This window comes from Camelus bactrianus, chromosome 9, assembly GCF_048773025.1.
Source record: "Camelus bactrianus isolate YW-2024 breed Bactrian camel chromosome 9, ASM4877302v1, whole genome shotgun sequence".
Taxonomy (NCBI): Eukaryota; Metazoa; Chordata; class Mammalia; order Artiodactyla; family Camelidae; genus Camelus; species Camelus bactrianus.
Genome location: NC_133547.1, coordinates 7,051,990 through 7,073,248, shown reverse-complemented (window position 1 = coordinate 7,073,248; position 21,259 = coordinate 7,051,990). Strand labels below are relative to the sequence as shown.

The following is a 21,259-nucleotide window of genomic DNA, read 5'->3' as shown; positions in this document are numbered from 1 at the left end:
CCTGGACGGCACCTGACCCCTGCATCCACCCCTCTTTGCCTCCTGAAACACACACGCACCCCGCGTTCCTCCAAAAAGTTGTTTTTGTCTTTTTTAAATAATGTGAAAATGCCACGCGAAGGTTTGAACCAGAGGCCCCTCCAGGGGCCGGTCCAGGGTGGGGAAGGAGAGACGCGAGATGGGGGGGGCCAGGTCCCCGAAGCCTGCGGCCCCTGTCTGGGGCTGGGGGTGGGTGAGGAGGGGCCTCCGCTGTGCAGAGGGGCTCCAGGCCCAAAAGAGTTCAGTTCAGTTCCGAGAAAGGCGGCTCTCCAGGGAGGGGCGAGGGGCTTCCTGCCTCATTTGGCACCGAGGGGGTCGGGGGGGTCAGGGGAGCCGTCCGGGGGGCTGGGGGGCGGGGGGCCTGGGCCTCCCGTTTGGCACATGGTGGGGGAGGGGGAGGGCCCAGCCTCAGGGGCCTCCCCGGAGGTGGTGTCTGTGGTGGTGGCAGTGGCTCCGTCGTCCACAGAGGATTCTACTCTCAACCCCTCTTCTTGGGGTGCAGGGGGGTCGGGTCTTCGGGGAATCAGTTCTCCACGGGGCCTGAGGATGGAGGGAATGGAGAGAGGAGTGGAATTACTGGATGGAAAGGCTTATGGCTTCTGGCTCACGGGAGTGAAAACAAAGCCCTCACCATGGCCCACAAGGCCCCACACAATGCTCTGGCCCTTTTCTGTCCTCATTTACTCCCTCTCCCAACTCACTGTGCTCCAGTCACACTGATCTTCCTTGATGGTCCTCCCTACGTTCCAAGCACAGTCCTACCCCAGGGCCTTTGGTATGCCCTTAGCCCTTTTCAGAGAACTCAGGCCTCTGTTGCCATGGCCCCTCCCTAGGGGCCTTCTCTGGCTCTTCTCAGTCAACCAGTAGTCACCCTCACCTCTCCCATTCCACCCCATCACTCTGTCTCATTGCACTATATTTATTTTCCTTCACGTTTCTCCCCTGGGACAATCTCAGTCAGCTTCCTGTCTGCTTGTCCCTCTAGAATGGAAGATCAGAGAGGACAGGACATTTGGTCACTGCTGCATCCCCAGCATCCAGCCCTGACCCTGCACAAAACGCCATGACCCTCCCATGACCCCTTTTCTCTTAGGGGAAGGAGAGCCCCCAACCCATTCCACAGATCCAGAAAACCAAGGCCTGTGCGGGGGAGGCTCTTGCCGAGGGCTACGCCCTGGGCGCCCTCCCTCTCCACCTTGCACTTGTCACCTAGGTGGGCTGGGTCAAGTCACTGTCCTCCCTCCTTGTCCCTGAGCCTCAGTTTCCCTCTCCTTAAATGGGGAGCATGCCCCTCGTGTCCTTTTCAAAGGAGCAGGGAACTCTGGGATACGGGGCATCACTTAGCACCCAGGGAACATGTGTGAAGTGGGCAGAGCCATGCTGAGCACAGGAGTCCAACGAAGAAAAGAGGCCCCCACACCACGGTCTCGGAAAACAGGCTCAGTAGCATCCCAGCCCAGCTGCAGTGGGGATTTGCAGTTTTACACCGTCCCTCTCCTCTCCTGGTGATTAAAGGTGAAGTCATCTCCGACTGCTGGCCCTGCCGGCCTCAGTCCTGACTCACCACTGGGCCAGCGTCCCCACTCCTTGGAACCCACCTTGCCCTGTCCTCAAGGAGGCTTCAGAGAAGAACTCTGGGACGAAGTGACATTTGGGGTAAAATCTGAGGATGTTGCCAAGTGAAGAGTCAGCCCTCAGCCTATGACTCTCTGCATGGACTCTCACCCTGGCCTCTTCCCCAACCTCCCTGCCTCCGTTGACCCTCACGTGGCCCCCAGAAGTCTTCTTATACCCAGCGCCGATGCTGCCCCTCCCCTGCTCACAATCCTCCCTCTGCTCTCCAGTGCTCCCAGGACAAAGCTCCGCCCCTCAGCCCACCTTCACGCCCTACATGGTCTGACCTGCTCTCTATCACTTTGTCCCCAGCCCCATCCGCCCCACTCTCCAAGTAACCCGCAGACACACCCACTTCCCTTCTGTTCCAGGAACTGGCCAAGCTCTCTCCTGCCTCAGGCCCTCGATGCAAGCTGTTCCATCTGCTAGCATGCTGTCCCCTTCCCCTTCACCTAGTTAACAACAACCAACCCTTCAAGTCCCTAGTTAAATGACACTTCCACCACCAAGGAGACAAAGCCCTTTCCTCTTGTCATCTGCTTTCTCAGTAACCATGACTTCGCAGTTACTCATTTACTGGGGGACTGTGGGGTCAGTGCCGTGGGTGGGGCAGAGTGGGACTCACTGATCTTGCCCAGTCCAGAAGCCCCAATGCCCAGCTCAGCCAATGCTCAATAAGCATCTATTTTTTTTTTTTTTAGGTTTTTCTTTTAATGGAGGTACTGGGGAGTTGAACCCAGAACCTTGTGCATGCTAAGCATGCACTCTACCACTGAGCTGTACTGCAATAATCATCTATTTTATTAAGTGCAGTAACAGCTACCAGTTAGAGACCAGGCTCCTTGCTGCGTGCATGGAAAGGATTAAGCCATTTAATCCCCTTAAAGTCTTATGAATTAGATCCTGGTATCATCCCCATTCTAACAGAAACTGAGGAACAGAGAGGGAAAGCAATTTGCCCTAGGTCACACAGCCAAGAAGTGGCAGGGCCAGCACCTGGACTCAGGTACAATGTGGTTGTGGTTGGAGCAGGAATGGAACCTGCCCTGCAAAGGGCCAGTTAGCTCTGTCATCAAGGAACACCTCCACTTGCCTGGCCCAGTGCAAGCCCTGTGTCCAGGGGCGTTCTCCCCAGGTGGTAGTGAAGATTAGTGATACGGCATACATAAAACTGTACAAGAAAGGAAGCTGACAGATGTTGACTACTGGAGAGGGCCAGGCAGCCAGGGTTTACATCCAGGTTCCTCATTCTTCTCTGTGCCTCAGTTTTCTCTTCTGTGAAATGGGGGTGAGACTAGAATCCACCCCATGCGCTCATAGGCTTAAATGGGTTAAGATGCATCAGGCACATTCTAGGGTCTGTTACTGGTAGTAGCAGCACCATTGTTGTACCACTGTGGGGCTCCTTGGCCATGTCCGCTCTTCTCTGGTTCGGACTAACTCATTTTGAGCCCCTTGGTGTCCTCTCTCTCCCTGTCTGTCTCCGATCAACTGTGCCCCCAAAAGGAGCTGGGATCAGGACTCTTAGCCCAGAGATGGGGCAAAGATGGGCAAGACTTGGAGGGTTGGGAAATTGAGTCTTGGAGCCCATCTGATGGACATCGCTTGGTCTGAGCTGGTTCCGGAGTTAGGTGGGGTTTCATTGGTGAGCTGGAACATTGACTGAGAGAAGGGGAAGGGAGAAACTGGGAGAGGCAGGGAAATTCAGAGATGGGGACAGAGAGATTGGCAGAGGTGAGGCAGGGCCGAGAGTCTGAAGCACGATACCTGCGGGTCGGGCGTCGGGGGCCCGGGCGGGGGGCCCCGGGGTCTCCAGCGCAGGCGAGACGGAGAAGCGGGAGAAGCACAGGGGGGGGCCTGGCGGGGGGAGGAGGGGGAAATCCTCCGCCCACTCGAAACTGCCTCCTAGGGTTGTGGGGTGAGGGGGAAAAGGAGAGGACGGGTCAGACCCTCAGTCACTTCTTCAGCCCCCCAACTTCACCTCCTGCCCTCCAACCCCGGCCCTCCACAAGCCACGCCTCTGTCAATAGACTCCGCCCCCAACGCTGCCCTGCCCCGCCCCTCACCAAAGCCGCTGTCGTTGTTGGGAAACCCATCTCCGGGGGTGGCGGGGTGGGGAGGCGTCGGGGGCGCTGGAGGCGTTGACTGGTCCGTGTCCCCCTCGGGGGGGCCCTGGACACTCAGCTCGTTGGTTGGCGTCTCCTGTGAAGGTGAGGGGGCGGCGAAATGTCACATCCCACTCACTGCATCCCAACAAGTAACAAACCCTGCTAATATTTCTGGGGCTTCAGGTATCCCAATTTACAATCGCTCTCTCTGGAGGTCCCCTAATCTGCCTTGGAAGCCTCAAGCCAGCTTTAACCCCACCCCGGCCTGAGGCGCCTCCCCCGACTATGGAGTACCGTCCACAGCTAAGCATTCTACGGAAGGAATTCTCTCCCTGCTCCTTAAGGCGCTGCCTCCACGGAAGCCCCTAACCCAGGACTATCTCCGGAAGCCCGACCTCTATGACATTTACCTATGTCTCAGATCTCGGCCGCAGGCGTTCAAGTGCGGGCCCCAGAACTACATGCTTCTATGGTCCTCAAAACCCCTACCCGATCCTGAGCACCTCCCAAACCTCCTGCAAGCCCCTAAGCCCCGCCCTCTGAAGTGGCCCCGCTTGAGCCGTCCAAGCCCCGCCCCTTTGTTTCAGAGGCCTAGGCTCCAGCTCGTGACCCTGTTCCCACTCGTCTTAGGAGCATGCCCCGCCCCAGGTTCACCTAGACATGGCCCCAGTCCACAAGCACCGCACTGCCCTCTGTTTTGCTCTTCAGCATTATCCTCCCAGGCTAGTTACTCTTAACACAATCCTCAATTCATCTCTCTAAGCCCCGCCCCAGTTCATTAGCTCGGTCCCATCCCTGAACCCACTCCTGCACTTATCAACACTACAAGCCGTATGTTTTAAACCCCACCTACAGCTTCTGCATCGCCTGCCCCTAGTGGGTAAGATCCGCTCCATCCTGAGTCGGCCCCTCAACCTCTACGTCGATAGAGCGCTGGTGGACAAATCCCGCCCCGAGATTCAGTATACTCTGCCTCCACCTACAGACCACGCCCCAATCCTCTCACTTTCTCCTTAGCCTCTCCTGGCTCCGCTCTGACTACTATATAGGTAGCCCGCTTTCCCTCCAGGCCCCTCCTCCAGGCCCCTCCTCAACCCTGCAGCACCCACCCCATCACAGACCTCTCGCCATCTTCACCCCTTGCTCCACTTCTGCCTCTGGGCTCGGGTCTTCCTCCCGGCTCCGCCCATCCAAGGCCCCGACCTCATACTCTGGGACTCATCCCGACCTCCAAGTCCCACGCTCTTCCGTCTCTCCCCAGACCCCGCCCCCACCTGAGGAGCGGCTTTCCTCCAGTGCCTGCCCCATTCCCAGGACCCGCCCTCACCCTGCAGACCCCGCCCCCAATCTAGGCGCGGTCTTCGTCCAGGCCCCGCCCCCAGGGTCCTGCGCACCCCTCCGTGGCCACGCACCTGGTCGAAGAGGTAGACGGTCACGTCCCCGTGGAAGGAGACCATCTTGCGCTTCCTCTCCAGCTCGCTGTCCTCGGGCTCGTCGGCCCCGCGCGGAGACTTGAGCAGCCCCCGCAATGGGCGGGCCGCGTCCGCGTCGGCGCTGCTCACCACGACCGGTACCGGGGCTGCCCGCGCTCTCCCGGGGCCCCGGGGCCCCGGCGCCGCCGCCGCCGCCGCCGCCGCCGCCGCCGCCGCCGCCGCCGCCGCGCCCGCCGCCTCCTCGTCCTCCTCCTCCTCCTCGTCCTCGTCCTCGTCCTCCCCGTCCTCCTCCGCCGGCCCCGGCGACCCCGCCCCGCCGGCATCCCCGCCAGCCGCCCCGGCGTCCGCGCCCTCCCACGGGGGCCGCCGCGGGCCCGGCCCCGGGAACGGAGTGAGCGTGAGCGGCGGCAGCGCCAGCGAAAGCCGCGAGAGTTTGGCTGCGAGGGGGAGAGACGTGGTGAGCCCCAGTTCTTGGGGAAACTGAGGCATGCCCTCCCGCCTAGCTGTGTGTCCTTGAGTAATCTTAGACACAGTCTGGGCCTATTTCCATCCTTGTGAACCGCCAGTCTGCACTGGGGTTCTCCAAGCAGTGTGGGAGAGCTCTTCCCTCTACTCCAGTGCTTAACCCCATGGCTCCCCAGTACCCACAGCACAGAGCTCCAGCTTCTCCCATGGCCCACCAGGCCCGAGTGCCCTGGCTCTGCTGACCTCTCTGGGCTCTGTCCCTACCTCATCCTGGCTTGACCTCAAGCTGGTCACATGGGTCACATCCCCATTCCTCCCACCTCTGAGCCTTTGCACAGGCTGTTCCCTCTGCCTAGAACTTCCTTTTGTAACTCAAGTCCTATTCATCTTCCAGCTCTGTCTGGTCTTTCAAAGCCTTCAGAGATCTCCCAGGAGGTCAGGCCAGACCACCTGCTCTGCACCCCACAGCACCAAGCACTACTCTACTTCCGAGTAGATGATCTCAGTATAGAACTATAATTCTATGGCAACCTGATTAATGTTTGCCTTGCCATAGAACAGAGGCTGAGTCAGGCTCATTCTGGCTGCATCCCCAAGCCCCAAGCCCCCAAAGTACTCAGTCAATATTTGTGGGATTAATGAATGAATATTCCGGGCTATATGATGTTGACCAAGGTACTTTACATCTCTGGTCTATGACTGTCAGATAAAACTGGTGTGTCTAAGCATCTTCAGGCCTTTTCCCTGCCCTAAGACTCAGTGATCTCAGCCTGCTGGGAGGGAAGGACTTCAGGACTCTGGAAAAGGAAACCTCACTTCAAATTCCAAGCCTACCCTGCTCTCTTGCTGTGTGTCCCTGGGCAGACAGATCCACATCTCTGAGTCTCTGTTTCCTCACTGGTAAAAGGACAGGGGACACTCATTCCTCCATTACTCGGTAAGTGAACTGTGTGCCAGGCCCTGTTGGTGATGGTGGGGATGAGAGGAGGGGCAGGGCAGGGAGAAAGATGAATGTGGACAGGGTCTCTCTCCTCACCTCATTCACTCTACTCCAACTTCACTGACCTGCTATTCACTGAACATGCCAAATTAGTGCTCATCTCAGTGTCCTCTACCTGCAACATCCTTCTCCCAGATGTTCACCTGGCTCACTTCCTTCAAGTCTGCTCAAAAGTCATCTCCTCAATGAAGCCTCCCCTGACCACCCATCTCAAAGTGATGGGGGGGGACTTTATCAGGGGCTATGGACACCCAGAGGAAGGACAGGGTGACATCTTTTAGAAATCAGGAAGGATTCCCAGAGAAGGGGAAATTCGAGTGGAGTCATGAAGGATGAGTAGGAGTTCATCGGGTTAAAAAAAAAAAAAAAGGTCGGTTGTTCTCAGCCTCTTCTCATCCAACAACACCAATACTCCTCTGAAGCATCTTAGCTGCTCATCCCCTGACATTTTCATGCTGCCTGGGGTCTTTCCTGACACAGCTGGTTGCAAACTCCCCACAATAATCTGGAGGAAATGGTAGTGTTCCAATACCATGGGCTTTGAGGAAGGAAGTTTCTCTCCTCAGTCCCCTTCCTGACCTTTCCCTCCTGAGCCTCACGCTCCTCTGGCAAATGGAGATGATACCAATTCCCTCAAGTGTGGTTGTGAAGTTGCCAAAATAAAACAGGGCCTGGCCATTTATAGCTTTCATACAGATATTTGAGGAAATCAGGCCTCAGGGTGATTCCGCTGGAACCACAGTCCCTATGTCTACATCTAAACAGGGGCCATTTATCTTTATTCTTCATTTATCTTCTCTTAAATTGTCCCCTCTCTATGACAAAAAAATTCCCGTATTCCTATCAAAACTCAGCTTCGAGAGGAGGGAGGTGGGTATAGTTCAATGGTAGAGCACATGCTTAGCATGCAGGAGGTCCTGGATTCAATCCCCAGTACCTCCATGAAAAATGATAATAATAACAAAGAACTATAAAATTATTTTAAAAAACAAAAACAAAAACAAAAACCACCTCGGTTTTGAGAAAAGACATTTCTACGGCTTTCAGGCTATCAGTACCATGGTGGGCAGGGTAAGATCTCAGGCCCCCTGTGTCCCAGTGTTGGGCAGTTCAGGGCCTGGCATATGGGAGGCCTGACACATTGCACAGATGTCCCAGCTTGTTGGAAAGTTGAAACCAGTGATCACACACTGGCAGCCTAGCCCACAGAGAGGCTTCGATTGAATTGGTTTCAACCAGGAAAACACCCAGAACTCTGGTTTCAGGGCAGGTAGTGGCAGATTTGGCAACATGCAGTGGGCATTCCTGACTGAAGCTGAGAAGTGGCTGCATTTCCTCCCCATCTCCCACCCCGCCCCTCCCAGTTCTCATTCATTCATTCATTCATTCATTCCCCCCTCTCATTCATTCTCTTGTACTGTCTGGCACCCATGGGCATCTGAGTTTGAGACCCTCCTCCACCATCTAAGTGAACTGTGGTAATAACAGCAGATGCTTACGAGTGCCAGGTGCTAAGCCAAAGGCTTTGGAAGTCCTAACTCATTTAACCCTCACAACAACCCTATTAGGTAGATGCTATCCTTTCAACCATTTTTGGCAGGTGGGAAACCAAGGCATAGAGAAGTATGGTCATTCGTCCCAAGTCACAGAGCTAGGAAGGGGATGAGCAAGGATCTGAGCCCAGGTGGTTCGGCTCCACAGTCTGCCCTAGTCACTGCCAGGCTAACCGGTCTGGTACCCGGGAGCCTGAGCTTCTCCACTGCATCTATGTCTTGGAAGGGACTGGACCTCAGCCCACAACCATGCTCCCCTGCTCCCAGCAGCCCACTTACCTTTGATCTGCTCGCTGTTCCCCTGAGGGGGTCCCAAGTCCAAGAACAGTCGTGGCATCTCGGGGCCCTTCCTCTCGGGCTTGGGGGGGTCCCCGTCTCCGCTGGGTGCCGTGTCTCCGGTGGCTCTGCTGTCTGGGACCCCGGGCTCTCCCTCGGGGGACACCTCCGGCCTGGCTCTCTGGGGCGCTGGCTCCGGTCTCCTCGGCTGTGCCTCCAGTGGCGGTGGAGGCAGCTGTGGCCTCGTGCTGTCGACCCATCCGGCCTTTGCGTCCACGCCGCTTCCGAGGCCGCCGCCGGGGGCCATCCCCATGCCCACTGGGGCTCGGCCCCCACTCCCGAGGTCCAGCCTCCCAGCCCCTGGGGCTCTCGGTGCCCCCCCAGTCTCGGGGGCTCTCCTCTCCGTCCCGGGTTCCGGCACCCCGCTCCTGGGGGCTGGGCCAGTGGGGCCAGGGGCTGTCTCCCCGCCGTTCAGGGCCAAGGCCATGGCGCCGGGTGCCCGGGCTCTCTCCAGCGAGGTCTCTGGGGCTGGCTCCCCGGTCGTGGGGGCTGGACCCCCACTCTCGGGCATCTTCTCCCAGGGCCCTGGGGCTCTCCAAGGCCCAGTCTCTGGCAGCCTCTCCATGTTCCTGGGGAGTCTCAGGCCCCCATTCTCTGAACCCTTCTCCTCGATCTTTGGGGGTGTCAGGCCCCCATTCACCAGCACTCTCTCTTCTCTCTCTGGGGACCCCGGGTCCCCATTCTCCAGCATTTTCTCCTCCCTCCTTGGGGGTGGCAGCTCCCCATTCTCCAGCACTTTCTCCGGCACTGTCTCTTCTTTCTCTGGGGACCCCGGGCCCCCATTCTCCGCCACCTTCTCCTCTCTCTGTCCCCCGTTCTCCAGCACTGTCACCCCATTCACGGGGAGGCTCAGGCCCTCGTTCGGGCTTGGGGCTTTCTTCACGCTGTCCAGGGCTGTGGGGTCCCTGCTGGGGCCCGGGGCTTTCTCTCGGTTCCCGGGGCCTCTCCCCGCCTTCCTGGGCCCCATCTCGCGGGCGGTTGCCCCCTTCTCCCCCAGGAGGTTCCTTGTCACGTCCTCCTGCAGGGACATCAGCAGCTGCTCGGTGCTCACTTGAACTACGAAGGTCGGCTTCTCCCGGGCCCCCAGGAGCGGGAGGGGACCCGGGTCTGGGGGTGGCCGGGGCGCTCCCGGGTCGGGGGGCTCGGGGGGAGCCCGTGGTCGAGGGACCCCTTCCTCCTCTGCTGGTCCCCCGCCTGGGAAGGCTCCCTCGGGGGAAAAAGGGGTCTCGGTCTCGTAGCCGCTGTCCCCCGGCTTGGGGCCCGGAGACGACAGGCCTGAGCCAGGACTGGCCACGGCCGAGGGGGGGTCGGGGGACACGGCCGGGTCGGCGGGGGCCCGGGGAGGTGGCGGCGGGGGGGGGGGAGCGGGAGGTGGCCCCCGCCCGGGGTACTGGGGCGCTGCTGCCCCCATGAGGGGGTCCAGAAACTCGGGGGGGGCCGAGGCGGGGGGGTTTAGGGGCAGGTCGGCCAGGGAACCCCGCTCTGCCCTCAAAGACGAGTCGTCCTCTGGGGGATGAGGGCAGCCAAGAGCAGGGTGGCCCCCCCAGCCAGCGACAGCGTCCCCCCGCTCCAGGGGCAGGCAGGAACAGGCCCCCTCGCGGCTGCACAGGGGACAGGGTAGGGGGCCCCGACGGCTGGGGCCACCCCCAAGGCTGCTGCTGTCTTCCCCCGGGGAGCTGCCTTCCTCTTCCTCCTCTTCTTCTTCGGCCCATGGGGCAGTCCCCCGCTCCCCCAGCACCTCGGCAGGGTCTCCTGCTAGGGTCTCCCCGGCACCCCGGCCCTCGGGGTCCCAGCCACTCAGGAGGAAGCTGCCGGATGCTGAGGACTGGGCCGGGAAGGGCCGGGCTGCAGGGAAGAGGGGGGAAGCCCAGGTCTCGGACACCAGCTGGGGGACCTCGGAGGGGGCTTGGGGGGCTTGGGGGGCAGGCACTCCTGGGTCCAAGGGGTCCCAGTCATTGGGGAAGAGGGGCTCTGGGGGGGAGCCATGCTCCTCGAGGCGGATGTAGTATTCGCTGCTCACAGAGGGGCTGCGGGCGCTGATGACCGGCAGCACACTGGGCGTGGACAGCGCCTCATAGAAAGGGTTGGAGGGGTTGGCATGGGGGGCTGGGGGAGCGGACGCCGGCTGCCAGGTGGGAGCTCCCCCGCCCCGACCGGCCCCCCTCCGCGCCTTCTCCCACAGGCACTCAAGGTTGAGGCCACGGCTACTCTCGGTGACCGTGAGCACGTCATCAGGGTCAGCCCCAGGGAAGCCATCCAGAAGGGGGAACGGCGAGGAGAGGGTCCCTGGGCGGGGGGCGCTGTGCTGCGGGGGCCAGGGCCAGGGGAAGGGACCATCTCGGGGTGGGGGTGGCGGTGGCGGGGGCCTTGGGGGCCGCTCAGAGAGCAGGTAGGTGAGCTGCAGTTGTAGATCAGAGGCCGAAGGGCGCTGGGCAGGTGGCCGCCAGCAGGACTGCAGGATGTCATACCTGGCGGAGAGGGAGGAGGCAAGAGTGAGGAAAGCAGAGTCCCAGCGGGGTAGAGGGGTCACTGGGGGCGGGCAGAGACCAGGAGAAAGTCTGGGGCTGAGACTCAGAGGAGGACCAAGACCCGGGGGCGGGCAGAAACTCAGGGAGGGGGAGACAGAGACCCAGAGAGGGGAACAGAGCCCCAGACAGACGGGGGACAGAGTCCTAGAAAAAAGACAGCAAGGCAAATGTGAGATGATGGTCGACATGGCCTTCCTGTTTGGGCTATGAGTTCTGGAATCACAGACAAGCAAGCAGCAAGGGTGTTCTACGGTTGGAGAAACTAGGTTAAAACACCAGCGCTGCCACCCCATACCTCAGTTTCCCCATTCCAAGTGGCAGATTCTGGCAGAAGGTGGGGACGTCCCAGCTCCACACTCGGGGTGGCAGCGAGTGGTGCATGCAACTGTAGTGGGTGTGTGAAAAGAGCTGGGAGATTCTGGGAACATCCTGGGGTGGGAGGTGGAAGGTCAGGGGTCAGGCCCCATCCTCACCAGTAGTCCGCATAGGGCAGCTTGAGCCTTGGCCGGGCCAGCTTGACATGCTGCTGACGGACGACGAAGGCAAGGACCTCCTCGTCTGAGAGATGGCGGTAGGGCTGCGCCCCAAACTCAAACAGCTCCCATAGGGTCACCCCTAGGGACCTGTGGGGAGCAGAGGGCAGAAAGAGGTCAGAGGCCCACCCTGACTGATTTGGGGGCCGCCCCGCTGGGCCTCAGTTTTCCCCAAACGTAGAACTTGTGACCCTTCCGTCTTCCTTGCCCTCCTTGGCACCCCCACGGCCCGGGCCTCCTCACCAGATGTTGCTTTCACGGCTCTGGTCCACCACCATGAAGGTCCCGTGCAGCTCCCCGAGGAGCTCGGGCGCTGCCCAGCGCAGCGGGATCCACAGGCGCTCGGGGGTCAGGTAGTAGTCCTCCTGGGGGGCAGATCGGGATGGGGTCAAGCGGGCCGGGGCACCCCTCGCCGTCCCCCTGCCCTGATGGAGGGCAGTCCCCACCTTGTAGTTGCTGTGGGCCAGCCCGTAGTCTCCGATGCGCACGGTGAGGTCGGAGGTCAGCAGGCAGTTGCGCAGGGCCAGGTCGCTGCGGGCGGGAGAGGTGGGTGAGGTAAGGGGCAGCCCGGCCCCCACGCCTAGACTCCGCCTACTTTCCGCACTCCTCCCCACCTCCCCTGATTCCTCCGCCCACTCCAGGCCTCCTCGTCTCGAGGCTACCCCTCCTCTACGGACTCCTCCGTCCCTGACTCCGCCCCTTCCTGGCTCCTCCCCCTCTCCGGACTCCTCCTCTTCTTCTGTGACCTCCCCCTCCTCCCCCCTCCCCCTCTCTCCTAACTACTCCCTCTCCTTTTCTGACCACGCCCCTCCCCCCGACCCTCCCAGGTTTCCCCACCTTTTGTGTCTCGCACTCAGGCCTCCCTCCTTCCTTGAGCCCCCTCCTCTGTAGCCTCACCTCCTACCCCGAGAGCCTCGCCTCCTTTCCCTAAGTAGTCCCTCCCCCTCGCCCGGACTCCTCCTATGGCTCCCGAGCTGCCACCTGTGCACGTAGTTGTGGGAGTGGAGATGTGCCAGCCCGCGGGCGATCTCCAGGCCCATCCTCTGCAGGGTCCGCAGGTCTCGAGGGGGCAGCTCAGGGGACAGGCCCTCGGGGGGCCGCTGGGCCCTGAGGTAGCGCTTCAGGTCCCCCTGGGAGAGAGGGCAGGGAGGGGTCAGCACCCCACCCCCTCCCAGGCACCCCTACATCCAGCCAATCCGGTACGAGATGGGGGCGTCCTTTGCACTCAATGGGCAGACCCTCCGGGCCTCAGTTTCCCCTGCTGCTTAGAAGCGCATAATAACAGACCGCCCGCAGATGCTAGTGCAGTGAGCCACCTGGGGAGCGAGTGCGCATCTACAGGAATGGTAGCGCCTGTCACAGGTGTCGCGATGATGATGATGTTATTGTCATAGATTCCTAGGAATTGCCCTCAGTCCTCACCCCGTCCAGCCACCTGCCCCTCGCCCTGCTCCCCCCTCCCCCCCCCAGACCCTCACCAGTTGACAGAACTCCATAATCAGCAGAAAGGGCAGTGTCTCCACGCAGACGCCCAGGCACTGGAGGACGTTGGGGTGCTGTAGGCTCCTGCAGGGGTCGGGGGTTGGCTGGGTCAGGAAACGGCCCCTTCCATCCCACGCCAGCCTCCCAGCAAGACCAGGCTGTTGCTTCAACCTCTTTGGTCTCAGTTCCTGCACTTGAGATTCTTCCCCCCTCCCCCCTCCTACCTTCCCCACATCCCCATCTCAGGGCGCCCCACTGTCTCCCAGTTTCCGGGCCAGACCCCCGGGGACCTCCCTGAGCCTCCTTCTGGCTCACCATTCCCTCAGTCTTTCTTTCTGCCCCTTGACTCTTTCCCCTTCCCCCGGCTTCTCCACAGCCCCGGCTTAAGCCTCCTCCTCACCTCCTGAACTCTCTTCTCAGCCTCCTCCCAGCCTCACTGCCTCCAGTCTCTCCCTTTCAATCTGTCCCTGACCTGCTGTCCACCTGTTCACAACCCTTCATGGCTCCCCAGTGCCCTGGGACAGAGCCTGGCTCATTCCTTGTTCTTTCTTGCTCCTCCGGCTGGCCTCACTGCCTTCCCCAGCGTCACTCTCCACACCCGTGTACATCTCCCCAGACTCACAGGTGCCTGTGTGGGCTCCAGGCCTTTGCATGTACACGTCTTTCTGTGGAGAACACTCTCCTCTCATCCAAGTCCTACTCATCCCTCAGGCCTCAGTTTCAACATCATTTCCTCAAGAAATGTCACTGCCCCCTGACCCCAACACTGGATGATGCCGGTCCTTTATCCTCAAACTCTGGGCAAGGGTCAGACTTGGGGGTTTGAATCCTTGAAAGCCTTTCCCAGGTGTGTAACCTCGCAGAAGTCATTTCACCTCTCCCTGCCTCAGTTTTCCATAACATGGGGACCGTCACTGTAACTCCCTCATACAGTTGTGGGGAAGAACTGAAGGGCATCAGAGAAAAGAGCTGGCACACAGTGGAAGCTCCTCGCTACTACTGCTGTTTTATTTGAGCGTTGTAACATATTGTTTGATTTTCTTAGTGCCCTGCATTTCAACTGCATTCTCCTGCCTCGCCGCCTTTGCACCTTCTGTTCCCTTTGCCTGGAACACGCTTCTCACAATGCTTTGCGTGACTGAGTCCTCCCAGTCAGCCCCGCCTCCCCCACAACCCGGCCGAAGCTTCCCCTTTCTCTTATCACATTCTGCCTTATTTCCTCAAGGCACTTGCCAGCCTCTGATATTTTCTTGTTAGAGTTTATTTCTTCAACTGCTTACGTATTGTGTATCCCCTCCACTAGGTGGTGAGTCCTACTAGGACAAGGATTTGGGGCTTTGGGTTCCTGTGGCCATGTCCCCAGTGCCTAGACTAGTAGGTGCTCGGTAAAAATCTGCGGAGTGAAGGATTTTACCCTGATACGGGGCCCCGGGGACTGTGGGAAGATTAAAATATTTGGGGCTTGCAGCCCAGAGCCTGGCTTAGGGTAGGTATGCCAGAAATTATTGTTCCACTGGGGCTGGGGGGGGTAGGGGGGGAGGCCGGGGCCCCTTGTGTGTTTTGGGGGCCAGTGTTCAGGACCCAGCTACCCATCGCCTGTGTTTCAACGTTCTCCACCTGGGGGAACAGCGCCTCCTGCTCTTGCCTGGTAGAAGACTCATGAGACAAAGTGTTCCTAAAGCCCTGGGCATGTGCTGGGGCTTGAAAAATGGCTGGAGTTCACGACATGGGCAGGACTTAGGATGGCAGATGCAGAGGGAAGCTTGGATCCACTGTGCACCTACTAATCTGAGCCAAGGCTGGCCACTTTGTTAGCAAGTCCCCCTAACAACCCAGCTAGGCAGGATGATGTTTCCCATTTGATCCAGAGGCAAATGGAGGCTCAGAGACATGAAGTCACTTGCCTGGGTTCACACAGCAGAGTTGGGATTTGCTCTCAGGTCTCTGGCTCACTTACCAAACATCTACCAAGGGCTGATTTGTGCCTGGGTGACAAGATGGGCCCCGAGCTGCCAGTATAGTCCTGCCCTCTCCAACTGAACTTTCTGTGAAGGTGGGAATGTTCTAGATCTGGGCGGTCTAACATGGGAGCCGCTGGCCATATATGGTCACTGAGCTCTTGAAAGGTGGCAAGGATAGCTGAGGAAAGACATTTGTAACTTGATTTCGCAGTATTTAAGATAAATTTAAATAGCCATAAGTGGCTAGTGGTTGCCAGCACAGGTCTAGAGAGAGACAGGCCAGTAAGCAGGTAAACAGGTGACATCATGACAAATAGGATACATGGGACAAAGAAATCACACAAGTTGACGTGATGGAGCATCCCTGGGCCCTCCTTAGGTGGGAGTGTGTGTGTGTGTGCGCGTAAGGGAAGGCCTTTCTGAGCTGACACTCAAGGAGGGGAAGGGACCCGACCCTCCGAAGCTGGGGGGTGGGTGAGCAGGAGTGATACTCTAGATGGATGGGACAGCAGGGACAGAGGTCCTGAGGCAGGAAAGAGGCTGATATGTGAGAGGGTCAGTGAGAAGACCAGGGTGGCTGGGGCAAGGGGGTCAGTGGCAGGAGAGAGAAGTGGGACTTTGTCCTGTGGGCCACAGGAAGCCCTGGGAGGTTTTAGAGGAAGGGGCTGATAATGTCTTGGGGAAAACTCACTCTGACAACCATCTGCTAAGAAGTCCCTGTGTACACACCCTTCCCATGACAGAGCACTCACTAACCCTCAGGGCATTGATGCAGCAATTTTTTACGTAGTCCTTGTCTAGAAGCCCTTAGAGTGGAGGGGGGACCAGGCATTGGAGGGACAGGGTCCTGCCTTCCTGGACCTCCCAGTCCAATGAGGGCAGGGGTTGGGGGACAAAAAATCCCTCAGTGGCCATGCTGGGCAACCACTCGGGGCCCTGGTCTGTGATTCTGATTCTACCTTTGCTCACCCACAAGCAGAGGCCTGAGGAGGAAACCACTGCGATGTACCCAGTGCCTGACACAGGACCCTCGTGCATCCTCTCAGCTCCCCTCTATATGAGGATGCTATGACTTCCTGGACTCACTTTCCAGATGAAGATACTGAGGTTCAGAGTGGAGAAGGGCAGGCCTCTGGCTCTTTCCCCTCACCTTCATCACACTGCCTTCATATCCCTGACTCTGACTCCAGGAAGAACCCGAGTGTCAGGGAGAGAGATCTTTTGGACTGATAGCACAGCCAGGAAGAGGAAGATTTAGGATTCGAACCCAGGTTTCGCCCCACACTGTACTCCTCCCACTTGCAAATGTTACCTCCATGAGGTACAAGATATCTGGGGCTTCAGGGCCCAGGTTTCACCAAGAAGTCCCTATACCTGTATGGCTGTGCTTCCGAGATGAACTTGCGCTGCTCCAGGGGCCCCGCACTGGCTCGGAGCTCCTTCACCACCACCTGGGCTGGGGTGTAGTCGGAGAAAATTTCTCCCAGGATCACCTGATCAAGGGGGATCCAGGAATCAGTGCCTGCGTTCTCCCCAGCCCCGTCCCAGGGACCACCTCCATCCCACCGTCAGGCTCCCAACTTCCCCCTCCTTCCCAGACTCTCCTTTCATATCCCACCACCCTCGTTCCCCACCAGATGCAGGGTGAGAGACTCACAGGCCCAGAGTCCGATGGACGCAGGGACGGGTGGAAGGATGGACAGACGGACGCGTGGAGAGCCGGATGGCGAGGCGGAGTGGTCAATGGAGTGAGAAGGGAGGAGCTGACCGACAGATGTGGGGGGATGGGGTGGGTGGGCGCCAGTGAGAGGTGGACAGAGGGGAGGGCGATGGGTGGGCTGAGGGGGCAGGAGAAGGAGGCAGGGGACAGATGAGAAGTGGTGGGGATGGGGGATGGACACAGAAGCATTGCCCTGGATTGTATGGACACCCCACCTCCCACCCCAAACCCCACTCACCTTCCCAAACCAGCCACTCCCAATCTCTTGTAGGTAGCTGAGGTGCTGGCGGCTAAGGCCCAGGGGGGTGGTCATGTCTAGGGGTGGGGGAGCAGAAGGGGGAAGCCCCTGAGCCTCTCTCCCCTCCCAAGTGCCTCCAACACCCCTCAACTCAGTGGAGACGGGAGTCAAAGCAGACACCAATCTCTTTTCATTGGCTGCCCCCAACATTCCACGATAGGATCTCAGTCTCCTTACTGGCTGCCCACAAAGTTCTACTGTCCAATCTGGTCCTTCCCTTTGGCGTCCCAAGATCCTATGACATGACTTCAGCCTGCTGCTGGCTGCCTCTAAGACCAAGATCTAGGCTGACCTCGCCACTGATTGCCCCACAAGAATCCCTAAATCTGGTTTTGGATTAAGCAATGGGTCCCACCAAGATGATCTCTGACTTCCTATAGGATGCCAAGGGCTCCTAGCCCTGCCTTTCCCCTTGGCTGCCCGGGGCCTCTGCTCCCTGTTCCCTGAGGGAAGACTCTCAGGGCCCTCCGCCCCATCCTGTGGGACCATGGGCTCCCGGTCAGGGTGTGGGGCAGTACCTGAGTGTGATGGCTGCGGGGCAGGCATCGGCAGGGAGACCTCCGCCAGCGGGAGAATGTAGACGTCAGGCAGTGACTGTGAGGAGGAGGTCTCCTCGGCCGGGGGAGTATACTCCCCGGAGCAATCCTCCCCTTCGGGGTTCTCAAACTCCTGGGGCCGGGAGGGGGGAGGGGAGGGAGACCACAGGGCTGAGACACGCCATTGTCCTTCCCATCAGTGTGTATCCCCATCTTTCTCACACTGTCCCCCAGTCCCAGCCCAGTTTCTATCCCAGGGTTCTGGATGTTGCTGTAGCTTCAGGCCTGAAGGGCTCTCAGACTCGCTGCCCTGCTCCCCCTCCTACCACCTGGGCTGAGGGAAAGGCCTCACTGGTGTCTCCCTCCCCACCTTGATCCCCCTCATACACCTCACCTTGAAGCCGACATCGCCCCGTTTGCAGCACAGACAGGTGAGGAGGAGGAAGATGAAGGCCAGCAGGCCTGAACAGGAAATGAGGACCACCGCGTAGGGAGGAGCCAGAGGGGCCCGGCCCAGGGCAAATCCATCTGTGGGCACAGGGCTGGGCTGCGGTCCCGGCTTCAAGCCTCTGGTCCCCCGACTCCATGCCCCTCCCGGCCCAGCTAGGCTTAACTACAACCCCCATGATGCTCTGCAACCAGGGGCCCCCTTGGCAGAGGAGCCGGGTGGCCTAGGGCATTGTGGGAGTTGTAGTTCGGGGCCTTCTCAAGTGGTCGGGTTGGGGGTGGGGTCCCACCTCTAGCCCCAAGCTGGAACCCCCCCCCCAACTCGCCATCACCTCACTCCCAGGCTTGGATGAATTCCAGTGAGGACTGAGGGAAGGAGGAGTAATAGTGGAGCGTGGAGCTCTCAGAATTTAAAATACGCTCCCACAACAGCCTTCTTTCCCCCTATTTGGGGAAGAGGATGAGCCCCCAGCTGCAGGCTGGGAGAAGATTCTTGCCCCGTGCTGGAACCTCCTAGTTAAGGGGGTTGAGGCCTGTCTCTTTAGGGACGCTGGGAGCACACACACGTCCTCTGTCCCCAGCCCAAGCCTCCAGAAGGAAACTCCGCAAGCCTTGAGTCTCCCCCAAAGCTAGAGACAGCCTCCTCTGCTATGTGCCCCTTAGAAATAGTATTCCTCCCCTCTGCTCCCAATTTTCCCAGAGGCCCTGTCCTTCCCCGGGTCCCTGCACACACCTGCAAACACTCATGCGTGTGCACACACATGTTGCCCAAACGGACCCCCTCCCCACCCAGCCCCCAGCCTTCCTCCCACAGGCCCTGCTGACAGAGACACAGTCTCCGCGGCTCCCCAGGCCCCATCTCGGCTGCGGGAAGACGCCACACAGGTGATGGAGCCGGAGCCCCGCAGACAGACCCCTGGGCAGGCCAGGGTTGGGGTGGGGGAGGCCGCTGGACTGCCGGATGGCCGGACAGACTCACCAGGGTGGGCCGGGGACGCCAGGCAGCTGGAGGCGGAGACGGCCGCGAGGAGGATGAGGGCGCCGGGGGCAGGCATCTTGTCGAGGATGGAAGGGAGGTGGAGATGGTGGCGGCTGGGGAGGAGGGGGGGGCGGGCCCTCAGCCCCCAGCCATGGGGACCCGCGCGACCCTGACCTCCCCCCGGCCCAGGAGAGGGGCAGGAGACTCAGGACAGGGGGAGGGAGGGGCTGCTTACTGGCTCAGGTACCCCCCTCCCCCTCTTTGAAGGGACAGACAGATGAAGGGATGGAGAGGCGGACAGAGGAGAGGAGCTGGGGAGCCGGGGTTGCTGGGGTGGGGGGGGAGAGGGTAGGATTTGGGGGGGGGAGAATGAGGGCCCCGCCCCCGAGGGCAGCCAGGATTGGGGGAGCAGAGAGCCTGTCAGAGGAAGGGTGGGAGGAGGGAGGATGGAGCGTCGTCATGGCAACTGGCTCCCCAGTAGCATTGGCTTCCAGGAGGGAGGGGAGGGGGAGGGACAGACAGGGACCAGCAGACCCTTGTGTTGGGGGGGCACAGGGCCCACAGTGCCTGGCCCGGACATTGCTGTGACTTGCCACCAGCATGGACACGTGTGCTTCACGCCAAGATACAGATGTCAGGCAGGCATATGCAGCCCACACATGGCTGACACACGTCGCAGAGACCCTCACAGACAAGCACATCACATACAAAGGTGGACAGCTATCGGCAGACGGGGACACGTACACGTCACACACAAAGACGCAGGGATGATGGGCTGCACTAAGAACGCAGAGGCAGGCCAGCCCCCGGCACAGATGCACCCGGCCACGCAGGAACGTCAATGCATCACAAAGACCCACACATGCCACAGACAAAGTAAAGCCCCAAATCCACAGACACGCACGCCACAGACAAAGATCCATGCAGACACCACGGTGACATCCCAAGGCACACAGTCACCAACAGAGACATTCCACAGACAAATGAGCAACAAAGAAGACCCACAGACACACACAACACATACACAGATAAACACAGACACGCACATCACACAAGTACACAGACATCATTTGCATGAGACACATAACGTATACTAACTTAGACACAAGTATCATAGGCACAAATATACACAGACACACAGCAGATACACGGAGGGACATGCACATCACATACACAAATACACACAAACACATACAATATACATCTATATATTTACAAATATATAAAAAATACACACATCTCTCACCCAAACACACATTTCACCAACATGAATACACAGAGACACGTCACATACACAGGTACACATGTACAAAAACAGGTCATACATCAATATAGACACACAATACATTCAAAGAATATACAAAGTTACACAAATCACATACAAAAATGCACATAAAATTACTGATACATGCATGTCACACACATCTATGCAGTCACACATACATACAGAAACACACGCAACATAGGCACACACATTGAACACACAGATACACAAAGACACATCGCATACCTAAACACTCGTGGACACATACACGACAGATGTACACACATTTCACACGAAGTTACAAGGACACATTACCCCACCGTAGTCACATATCAGATGCACAAATACACACAGGCATACAGGACACATACAAAGATACACACAGACACATGCATCACAGATACCCACAATTCCAATGAGGTTACACAGCCATTACACAACCAAAGGCACCTGATTCTTACAAAAGATAACATGGTCATTGTTTATTTAATTTATTTATTCTTTTGAGCTTTTACTCCGCGCAAGGCATTGTCCTCAGCGCTTTACACATACTACTTTTAAATCCTTACAACTGCCTTCTGAGACAGCTTCTTTTCATCATTCCCATCGTACAGATGAGGAAATTGAGGCACAGCGAGGTGCAGACATCTGCCCCAAGGCACACAGCCGGGAAGTGGCCAAGGGGGTACTGAGCTCGGTCTGTCAGGGACACAGACAAAACAGACAAGGACGCACACATCACGTGCCAGGCCGCCGCCGTCTCGGGGTCGCCCTCCCCCTCCCACCCCCGCACGGCACCCGGAGCTGCAGACACACCGGAAGCACGGACTCCCACCCTACGCGGACGTCTCCGTGGTCCGTGAGCCCCTGCGATGCGTCCCTCCCGGGTGAGGCTGGGCCGGAGCTGCGCATCCCAGGCGCAGCCTCACAACACACCGCGGAGGCGACCCAGACAACCCTTCC

General features: G+C 58.9%; 1 protein-coding gene across 1 annotated transcript; it reads right to left on the bottom strand.

The window, feature by feature from the left end:
* Positions 1–413: 413 nt before the first annotated feature.
* On the bottom strand, positions 414–19,357 carry LMTK3 (lemur tyrosine kinase 3). Its single transcript, XM_074369306.1, has 15 exons — positions 19,033–19,357; positions 18,001–18,134; positions 17,589–17,739; positions 17,011–17,087; positions 16,427–16,545; positions 13,088–13,175; positions 12,591–12,739; positions 12,056–12,140; positions 11,853–11,974; positions 11,550–11,699; positions 8,492–11,016; positions 5,174–5,631; positions 3,720–3,855; positions 3,421–3,558; positions 414–579 (listed from the first exon to the last, which is right to left on the bottom strand). Exons 1-15 carry the CDS (start codon positions 19,106–19,108, stop codon positions 563–565), a joined length of 4,425 nt encoding a protein of 1,474 aa, XP_074225407.1. The 5' UTR covers positions 19,109–19,357; the 3' UTR covers positions 414–562.
* Between the last annotated feature and the right edge of the window lie 1,902 nt (positions 19,358–21,259).